General features: G+C 45.8%; 1 protein-coding gene across 1 annotated transcript in view; it reads left to right on the top strand.

The window, feature by feature from the left end:
• Pcsk5 (proprotein convertase subtilisin/kexin type 5) overlaps positions 1-9,910 on the top strand; it is a 351,177-nt gene extending 341,267 nt beyond the window's left edge. Inside the window, exons 34-37 of the mRNA XM_013018392.1 lie at positions 787-1,004; positions 3,296-3,396; positions 5,310-5,496; positions 9,468-9,910. Of these exons, the coding sequence (XP_012873846.1) occupies positions 787-1,004; positions 3,296-3,396; positions 5,310-5,496; positions 9,468-9,871 (910 nt within the window). The 3' untranslated portion in view covers positions 9,872-9,910. The remainder of the gene's footprint in view (positions 1-786; positions 1,005-3,295; positions 3,397-5,309; positions 5,497-9,467) is intronic.
• Positions 9,911-10,278: the final 368 nt, after the last annotated feature.

Here is a 10,278-nt window from a genome sequence, read left to right as displayed (position 1 = left end):
GGGGGGAGGGGGGAGGGAGGGAGAGAGGGAGAGAGGGAGGAGAAAAATCAAATCAAATTGAACAGGACAGAATGGAACAGAACAGAATAGTTATAACACTTTCCATTCCCTGATCCCATTCAACTCAGCTTAAGGCTCAAGAGCCAAGTACAAGAAAAGGCAGTGGTAGCCGCCATCGAGCTGTTATGACATGTGGTGATGGCAGTGGCAGCCGCCATCGAGCTGTTATGGCATGTGGTGATGGCTAGGTCTTTTCACGGCTGCCACCCAACATAAGCCTCACAAAGAGTGAGGCAGGCAGGGGCCATAATGCCCAACGCCCAGCTAAGAAGGCAGGATCATTATTCCTTCGCGTCTTGGCAGTGCATTTAATGGGTAAAGGGTAAAGAAAGAGCCCTACGCCCCTAGCTTGTCCGCCGATCTTCCCTAGATAGCCATGATTTTATACCACACCCAACTTACAGGCAAAGATGTGTAGTCAGCATTCCCATCTCCTTGGGCTTCGCCTGGGAATCACGGATTGAAAACAGTCAGGGAGGGAAAACGCACCTGTATTGAACATGTACAGACTATGTCACCTGTCATTATTTCCTAAACAATGCAGTGTCCCAAATATTCGCATGACATTTCCACTGCATCCGATAGTCTAGGTAATCAGTACCGAGAGGAGGGTGTGCAGAAGCAATGTGCAGATGCTCACCCTTTTGCCTAAGGGTCTTGAGCATCCATGGCTTTGGAACTGGTGAGAGATGTCTGTCTTCCATTTTGCCTCCCTCTGGGTTGCAGATATTATGCAGAAAACTCCAGTGGTCATTGTAAGAAATGCGACAAGAGATGCAAGACCTGCGGGGGCCCGCAGCCCACAGACTGTCTGTCGTGTGACAAGTATTTCTTCCTACTCCGCTCCAAGGGGCAGTGTTACCGCACCTGCCCCCAGCATTACCACGCAGAGCCACGCACTCAGACCTGTGAGAGATGCCATCCGACTTGCAACGAATGCAAAGGCGAGAGGGGAGGGGGCTCTGTGGGCTGGCGTGGGGCTAGTGGGAAATGGAAAGCTTTCCTCCCTGCTTCTCCCTCTCCCCCTCCCCCGCCCCCTTCAGCGGCTCAGAACTGCTCAGCAGCTCTGTCTTCTCCAGCGGTACCTGCCCACGAGAGTCCGTCCACTGCCATCCATGCCAGGCTTCCCAAAGACCTTTGCCTCCCCGATCTCTCCAGTTCTCCCTTCCCTCCATTTTCTGAACTCAGCATCTATCAGATCTGTTGAAGTAGCCAGCAGGTCACCCCAACCCCTTGTTCCCTGTCCCAGGGCACCCTGCACCTGAATGCCAGAGTGAGCTTCCTAAAATTCAGATTTGCTCATTTGTTCTATGCCTTGCTGTATAACAAGATGAACACGAGTTCCCTCCCACCTTAGGCTAGACACAAGGGATGGAGTTCTTGTGTTGGGCTAAGGAGTGAGGATGGTGAAAAGAATCAGGAGAGGGCTGGGACGGTGCCTCAGTGGTAGAGCGCTTGCCTTGCACGCATGAGGCCCTGGGTTTGATTCCTCAGCACCACATAAGCAAAAAGAAAAAAGCTAGAAGTGGCGCTGTGGCTCAAGTGGTAGAGCTGAAGAGCTGAGGGACAGCGCCCAAGCCCAGAGTTCAGGCCCCACAACTGAACTGGAAGTTAGAGCTAAATGATAAACCCACATGAAAACATATAGAAAATGAACCAGGAAGAATTTGGCAGCCTAAATAAGCAATTTGCCAATTAAATTGTGTTTCACTGACTTTTGATGTCCCCCCCCCAAAAAAGAAGTAATCCATCCAAGCACTGGTGGCTCACTCTTGTAACCCTAGTTTCTCAGGAGGCTGAGATCTGAGGACCACGGTTCAAAGCCAGCCACACAAGAAAGCCTGTGAGCCTCTTAGTTGTGAAGTGTGACTAAGCACCCTGCATAAGTGTGACTAAGACTTCAGAACAACTCACAACTCACAATCCACAGCCATTCCCATTGCTCTCACTCCCCTGTTTGGAAATTTTCAGTGAAAATGCCAGGGCCTTCCACATAAAATGAACTAGAGTTCAAGTCTTCTGACTCCAAATTCCTTCCAGAAACTACCCCCTCACTCCTGCCCAGAAGAAGATGCAGTTTCTTCCCTGACGTAGAAGAAACTATCATCAGGGAAGAAACTATCCATAGATTCAGAATTCCTCCCATTTGGTGGTTCATGTGTCCAAATCATGTGGTAGAAAAAGCCCTTGGAAAGCTGGGCACTGGTGGCTCACGCCTGTCATCCTAGCTACTCAGGAGGCTGAGATCTGAGGATCAAGGTTTAAAGCCAGCCTGGGCTGGAAACTCCATGAGATTCTTATCTCCAATTAACCACTCAGAAAACCAGAAGTGGCACTGCAGCTCAAGTGGTAGAGCACTAACCTTGAGCTGAAGAGCTGAGGGACAGCATAGTGCCCAGAGTTCAAGCCCCGTGACTGACCAAAAGAAAAAGCCCTTGACTATGAGTCAATGAACCTGAATGTGAAGCTTGACTTATTACTTAGGTAAACTTAGATGAGTGACTTTGCAATATTTTTATATATTACCTATTATACTACATACACACTATATAATAATTCTATATTAACTATATATTGTACATATTATATAAACTTTATGTAATATGTTATTGTAATATAATAATAATATATTAAATATAACAAATACACATACATACCAATACATAGGATGTCAAATTTCTGAGAAAATGCTTTATAGTTCTGAAGAGTTTTAAAAGAATCTATGATAACCACCATCACCATCACCACTCCCAAAATTAAAGAGCCACAGATAAAATGATCTCCAAAATCTTTTTCTCCCTCAAACTTCAAATCCCAAGTGCAGTGCTCTGTCTCAGGAGGGACAGTGTGCCTGCGACTCATCTACCCTGAGCTGCACAGCCTCCAAAACAGCCTGCCAGGTCCCACTCCAGCTCAGCAACAAGCAGGACAAATACACGTTCTGTAACTGCCCTCTGATTTCTCTTGTCTCTTGCTCTAATACAAGATATGTCTTCCCTGAATCCTCAATTCCACTCTCAGAGTCGACACAGATCAGATTAATTAGATAATTTGCAGGACTCCACTCTGTCTTACAGACCTTCATCTTTTTTGTTTTCAAATCTTCAATTTACCCATCTGCTTCAAGTTACTTGACATACTCCTTTTCTCTAAGGGATCTGGATCCTACCAAGACAGAGGCTGAAAGCTGAGGTCTGTTTTATAACTTGGAAATTTCCTTTTTTTTTTCTTTCAGGAACACGAGCGTCAGATTGCGTGTCTTGCGTGTGGAGTTACCACCTCATGGGAGGAATCTGCAATTCGGACTGTTTGCTGGGGGAGTACCGCGTGGGAGAGGTACTGAGGGCTGAGCTGGGCACCTTCCCCCCTCCCAGAGAAAAATATCAACTCTGTTCCCATAGTGTCCTGGACCGTCAAAAACACCTGAATTCCCACCCTCACTACAACTTCAGTTTAATGCCTTAAAATCATCTTCTCTTACATCAGGAAGGAATGATGCTGCCTGCCTGCAGCCTTCCTTTGAAGGACAGGAACAGAGGCAATCTAAGATAGACAATGGGGAAGTTCTAAGGGCCCCCGAGGAGCCTGGTGATGGTTGTCCAGGATGCTAGCAGTTTCTATCTGTGTTGGAAATAAAAGCTGTCTTCTCTCTTCTTCTTGGTTCTGTAGCTGGAAACCTCTGACTGAGTACATATAGGAGAAACACGTTGATTTTGATCTTTCATTTTTCTCCATCTCTTCTTTACAATATAGTTAGAACTTATTTGCTTGAAGAGATACCATAGGTTTTCTGAATCTATCCATGTCTCTTTTGCTTGTTTGTTTGTTTTTGTTGAGGTAGGATTACTCTATGGTACCCAGGCTGGCTTCTCATGTTCCATCACACCCAACTTCTACTCATTCCTCAAGAAAGAAAGAAAGAAAGAAACCCTAAATGTCTCATGGTGAAATTAAAGCAAACTAGCTTATTCACATTTAAGCTCTCTTTAAATTACAGTTTGGAGTAACAGGCTCAGCGAGGTTAAATAATTTGCTAAAGATCACATGAGTAGTATGATAAAGTTCAAACTGAACTCTGGGGATCTGATGATATACAAACAATGGAGAAAACAGAGCAACAGTGTTGAAAATATGATGAGTTCCTCACCAAAGGCAATTTCCATCTCTCATCTTTTTAAAAATCTCTCCTCTCTTTGTCTCTGTATGTTTCTCTCTCTCCCTCTCTCCCTCCCTCTCTGTCTTTCTCTCTGTCTCTCTCTCTGTCTCTCTCTGTCTCTGCCTCTCTCTGTCTCTGTCTCTCTGTCTCTCTGACTCTGTCTCTGTCTCTCTGCTCTCTCTCTTCCTCTCTTCCTCCCTCCCAATCTATCTGTCTTTTGTTTGGGGCACTAAGGTATCAAACATGGCTTCTCACAGACTAGACACGTACTTTCACAATGAGCTATGATCCTTGACTCTATTCTTTCTTCTGTTTTACCATACTTTGAAAGTTACAGGAGTACAATAGAAGGTATCTTCCCTGCCCATATTTCCAGCCCCTGACAAGAAGCAATTCGTTGAGAAGCTTTTTTTTTAATCGTTTACATCTCTGGCCTAAACTGCTTTAACTACAGTCAACATTTATATCATTCCTTTTCCAGTCCACGAGAATCTAGTAACCCCAAAGGCTGCAACAGGTAGCTAGCATAAATGAGCAAGGGATGCTGGGTAAGAGGAACTACAGCGCAAGATCAGTAGAAAATAGAAACTGACCTGCCACCTGTGTGCTGGTGACAACAAGAGCAGGAAATTACATCACCTAAGAGAGCTTAACGGGTCCATTGCCACTGGGATGGTGGTGAGTGATCCATCAGTGTGGACGAGGCTCCTCAATTTCACACAGAAATTAGGAACTGACTTTAAGATAACAGATTGAAAATGAAAACCTATCTAGAGTGGAGCAGGCAAAACCAGTGACCAACGTGAACCATCCCTGAGCACGGGAGCTCTCCCGTTCATTAACAAAGCGATTCTGGAAGCCTGGTCTCTAGCAGATCTTAAAGGTCAGAGTCCAGCAGTGGTTCTGAAACTCATTTGCACACGGTTGGCTCTGTCTCTCACCCAGCACAGTTAAAGGGACCCCCCCCCATATGCCATCTTTCCCCTGTCCTGCCCCACCTGCCTCCTGGGTTCCAGAGACAAGATAAATCCCCACTTGGAAACTCCAGTGCCTTGATCATCCCTCCAAAGTTCTTCCTGACCGTTGTTCACAGGGAGAAAATTTCAGTTGTGAAGCCTGCCACGAGAGCTGCACGGAGTGCAAGGGGCCTGGCCCCAGGAACTGTACCGGGTGCCCCGCCGGCCTGCTGCTGCACCTGGACCACAGCCGCTGCCTCAGCTGCTGCAGCGCTGCCAGACCCACGGACCCCCAGGACTGCTGCGACTGCCAGGAGACCACGGGTGGGTGAGGCTCCGGGAGAGGCAGAGCAGGAGCAATGCCGCAGCAGGCAGAGGAGGACAGAAAGCTCAGGAGACCCCACATGGCTACCTGTCAGCTGAGTGCCTACTAGAAGCCTCATTCCGTCACCCCAGGTGGCAAGTGTGTTAGGTCCTTGTTGATATAATGACTACCAGAGAGGAATGTTAGAGGAGGAAAGGGTTGTCTGGGCTGATGGGTTCAGAGCTTTTGATTCCATTGTTTCTAGACCAGTGAGACAGAGCATCCTGGATAGAAGCAGGTGGTGGAGTAAAGCCGCTCACCGCATGGTGGGGACAGGGGACAGAGCCCGCCCCCCCGGTGTCACTCTCCCCCAATGAGGAACTCACTTCCTATTTTCTAGTTCCAGCAACTAGAAACCAAATTCCAGCACTTGAGCATTCAGACTGGAGCATAAGTACATCCCATTTTGCAGACGAAACTGAGGCTCAGAGTTGGATTTGTGTAGCCAAGTCCACCTCCGTGTTAAGAAGTCCCTGTGTAATTTAGCATCTGGGTCCGTCGTACAGCAAAGCTCACGTCCTCTCTACTGCCACCCCTCAAGTAGGAGTAGAACGTGACATTCACAAATTCACTTTATTCCTCTTTTATTCTTCCCCCCTGGAGGAAGGAAGAAAAAGAAGTAGGATCAATTAAGCTGAAGCCAATATTTCTCTTTCTATAGAAGCAAACCCAAGTCTTTTCCTTTTATTAGAAAGGAAAAGAATTGAAGAATGAATTTCCACTGAAGGCTAAGAAAAAAAGTGTGTGTGTGTGAGAGAGAGAGAGAGAGAAAGAGAGAGAGAGAGGAGAGAGGAGAGAGAGCACCAGCCCAGGAGCTAGAACTCAGGGACTAGATGCTTGCTGTCCCTGAGCTTTTCTTGCTCAAGTCTAGAGCTTCCCTTCTGGATTTTTGTGGTTAACTGGAGTCTGACCAACTTTTCTCACCCAGGCTGGCTTCAAACCACAGTCCTCAGATCCCACCCTCCTCAGTAGCTAGGATTATAGGTATGAGCCACCAGCATCTGGCTGAAAAACACAATCTTTTTTTTATTTGTTATTACAAAGGTGATATACAGAGCACTTACAGTTACATAAGTCAGGTAAAGAATACATTTCTTTTTGGACAATGTCACTCCTTCCCTAGCTCCCTCTGTTTTCCCCTCCCATCCCCCCACCACAAGTTATATAGTTCATTTTCAATGGAAAGTCTAGTAAATACCATTGCTTCATTTGTCTTCCCTTTGTCCCTCCATTTCTGTGCCCCCTTAACCCTCCCAAAGACAGATAGATGAACACACAAGACAGAAAGAAAAGAAAGCAACAGCAACAACAACAAAAAAAACACTTGTGAAAAGCACATTCTTAAATTTTATTCTCTAGTACAGACAGAGAGACCATTTCCTTGGATTCTACATGAATCATTGCCTGATAAAAATGATGTCATATTTGTGGGACTATAACCCTGTGTAAGTTAAAAAAAGAAAGAAAGAAAGAAAGAAAGAAAGAAAGAAAGAAAGAAAGAAAGAAAGAAAGAAAGACCCAAAACTGCCACCAGCCATTTTAAAAGTTTTGGTCATCCTCTTCAATTAGGTTCCAAATACCATCTTTCCCAAAACTAATTCCTTCTTCAACTCTCTGCCACCACCCCTGGTGCTGGTTCCCCAGCTCTACACAGACACACACACACACACACACACACACACACACACACACACACACACCTTCAAGGTCTAATGGCTTAGCATCTATGCTGTGTCCTTTAAGAATAATGACTCTCATTTTATCAATGGCTTAAATTCAGAAGCGTGTGCATGTGGGGTGCTAAGTTTCTGAAAATCTGTTCCAACAAAGAACTCCTCAGGTAATCTTTCTAGAAAAACTCAAACATGCTTGAGCCAGGGCTGTCGCTCAGCGTCATCCAGCTGATGCTTACCAGCTCTCTTGCTCCTTCACTTCTTCCCAACTGAGATGATCTGTTCCTTCAAGGACACAAGGTAGCAAGGCTGACCCTGATTTTGCAGTGCAATAGGAGGAATATTAAATCAATAAATGGCACCTTTCTCAGTGAAATACCCTTGAAAGGTCTCATATTGATTCTCCTACTTCGGGCAGTATTTATATCAGAGTACCACACTCTTATTGCTTATCTATCCCTGTAGGGCCTTAACAATTCCTTCAGGGAAAATTCTGTGCTAATATTAGTATTGATGAATGCAATCATGACAGTACTGTTACTAGAGAGAAGGAACTTCAGTAATGTAAGGAGCAAAATCCCATGATAATGAATCAAACTGAAAAAAAAATGTGTGTAGAAATAGCAATAATGAGAGAGAGAAAGGCAAGGGAAGGGGTGATATTCTCCAAAAAGAAATGTACTCTTTGCCTAATTTATGTAACTAACCCCTTTGTACATCACCTTTATAATAACAATAAAAAATTAAATTAAAAAGAGAATCACTAGGACGTATGTAGCTCAGTGTTAGTCTTCGTCTAGCATATATGAGATCCTGGGTTCAAGCCCCAGCCTGACAGAGAGCAGAGGGGGAGGATGTTTAGCACTTAAGAATTAGACCTAAAGAAAAGGAAACAGACATACAAGGAAATAAAATGGGATCAATTTCCCAAGTTGCACCACCAAAATGAACGAGCGCAAAGTAAGAAAAATGAGCTCTTTACTCAAGTTACGGTTTAATCCTTTGGTCACACTGCTTAGTTTCTCCATGTCCTCAGTCACAGCACTGAAGCCGAGGTTGATTGGATGAGAACAGGAAAAAAAACTGTCCATTATGATTGAAGAAATCCCCATCACTACAGGTAGTAATCAGCATTTAAACATGGTCAGTACTCTCTTTCCTGCCAGGGAGGGTCATAAAACTCGAAGAAACCAATGTACAATTGTCAGAACATTTTGTCCTTGTGTCTCTAGGTTGTTAAATGGAGTTAGGGATGATAGATTGGAATTTCCAGTTGTTCCACAAATCAGATCTTGTCTTTGCCAAAGAGACACCTCCCTTCCTCTCCATAGGCCTTAGTTTCTTCAACTGTCAAAGAGTAGGTTAGCCTGAATAATGTCTAAAGCCTCATATGACTGCGAAACTAGTCTCTCCTGTCCTTAGAGGATGGAACAGTTATTTGGGTCAGGCTTAAGAGTAACTCTAAAGCCTCAATCTTAGAAAAGCTCAGGGTTGCATGTAAAACCAGCTAACGCAGCCAGGAGCAGGAGCCAGTGGCTCACACCTCTAATCCTAGCTATTCAGGGGGCTGAAATCTGAGGCAGGGAAGACCTTGAGACTCTTATCTCTAATAAAGTAATAAAAGAGCAGGATGTGGAGCTGTGGCTCAAGTGGTAGAGCACTAGACTTGAGCAAAAAAGCTGGGGGATAGCATCCAGACCCTGATTTCAAACCACACACACACACACACACACACACACACACACACACACAGAGCGCAAGCAGGGTTGGAGCTGTGGCTCTAGTATTGGAGCACCAGCCAATGAACAAAAGCTTCAGATACTGAGTCTGAGTCCTGGTCCTGGACAAATGCATATGTGTGTGTGTGTGTGTGTGTGTGTGTGTGTGTGTGTGTGTGTGTGTGTGTGTGTGTAGCTCAAGCAAGGCCCAAGTTTAACTATGTTCTCAGGATGTGAATAGGAAGAAAAAGCAGTTGATAAGTGGACACTTGCAAACTGACCCATGAGTTACAGAACTGCAAGGACTCCCTTTGGATCTCAAACCTGCCTTCTTCCTAGAATTTTCAGTTTTATCAGTCTTAGACTGGGACTCCATGGAGGTATATAGCACAGTGTTAGACAATGCTGAACACTTTAGAAAACCAGAGACAGTGGACTCTACTATGTGAGGTACAAAAAGCAGAAGTGAAGTTCTTCACCTCAGAAGCGACTGCTCCCAATCTGTGTCTTCCTCTCTCTCTCCCTCCCTCCCCACATCAGAGGAGTGCATCCTGCCAGCAGGGAAGGCCAGGCCTGCGGCTGAGCGTTCCAAGACGGCCCTGCTGGTCACCTCCTCCCTCATGCTGCTGCTCCTGCTGGGGGCCTCGGTGGTTCTCTGGAGGAAGCCCTGGAGCCGAGTCCAGCCGGTAGAAAAGGCGGGCTATGAAAAGCTGTCTAACCCTAGCCCGCCTCACTCTTCCTACAAGAGCAGCTATCTCCAGAGCACCAGCTTTGAAGACCAGGTGATCGAGTACAGGGACCGGGACTATGATGAGGATGACGAAGATGACATTGTCTACATGGGCCAAGATGGCACTGTCTACCGGAAGTTTAAGTATGGGCTGCTGGATGACGAGGAGGAGGGCGAGCTGGAATATGATGATGAGAGTTACTCCTACTCGTGAACAGGCCCCCCGCCCCCACCCCCACCCCACCCCCACCCCAGCCCCTACCTCTCCCTCCCCACCAAAACGGGTTTGGGTTTTATCCACATACCAGGCTAATGTGTGAGTTTTGTGTCTGTCTTAACCATAAATCCGACAAGAAGATAGAAGAACTGTAACCACTTGCATGCTTCTTCTGAATGGCTAAGGTCAATGAACAGTTTCTGCCCAAATATAATTCAGGAGCAATAATGAAATCCAGCCAGAGTCTGGAGACTCAGTTTGTAATCCCAGTTGCTCAGGAGGCTGCGATCTGAGGGCCACAGTGGAAGCCCACCCAGGCAAGAAAAGTCTGTGACTCTAAGCTCCAATTAATTACTAGAAAAAGTAATTCAGAAGTAGAGGTGTGGCTCAAGCGGTAGAGAAAA

The sequence above is a fragment of the Dipodomys ordii genome, unplaced genomic scaffold, assembly GCF_000151885.1.
Source record: "Dipodomys ordii isolate 6190 unplaced genomic scaffold, Dord_2.0 Scaffold40, whole genome shotgun sequence".
Taxonomy (NCBI): Eukaryota; Metazoa; Chordata; class Mammalia; order Rodentia; family Heteromyidae; genus Dipodomys; species Dipodomys ordii.
This window is presented reverse-complemented; position numbering and strand designations above follow the sequence as displayed.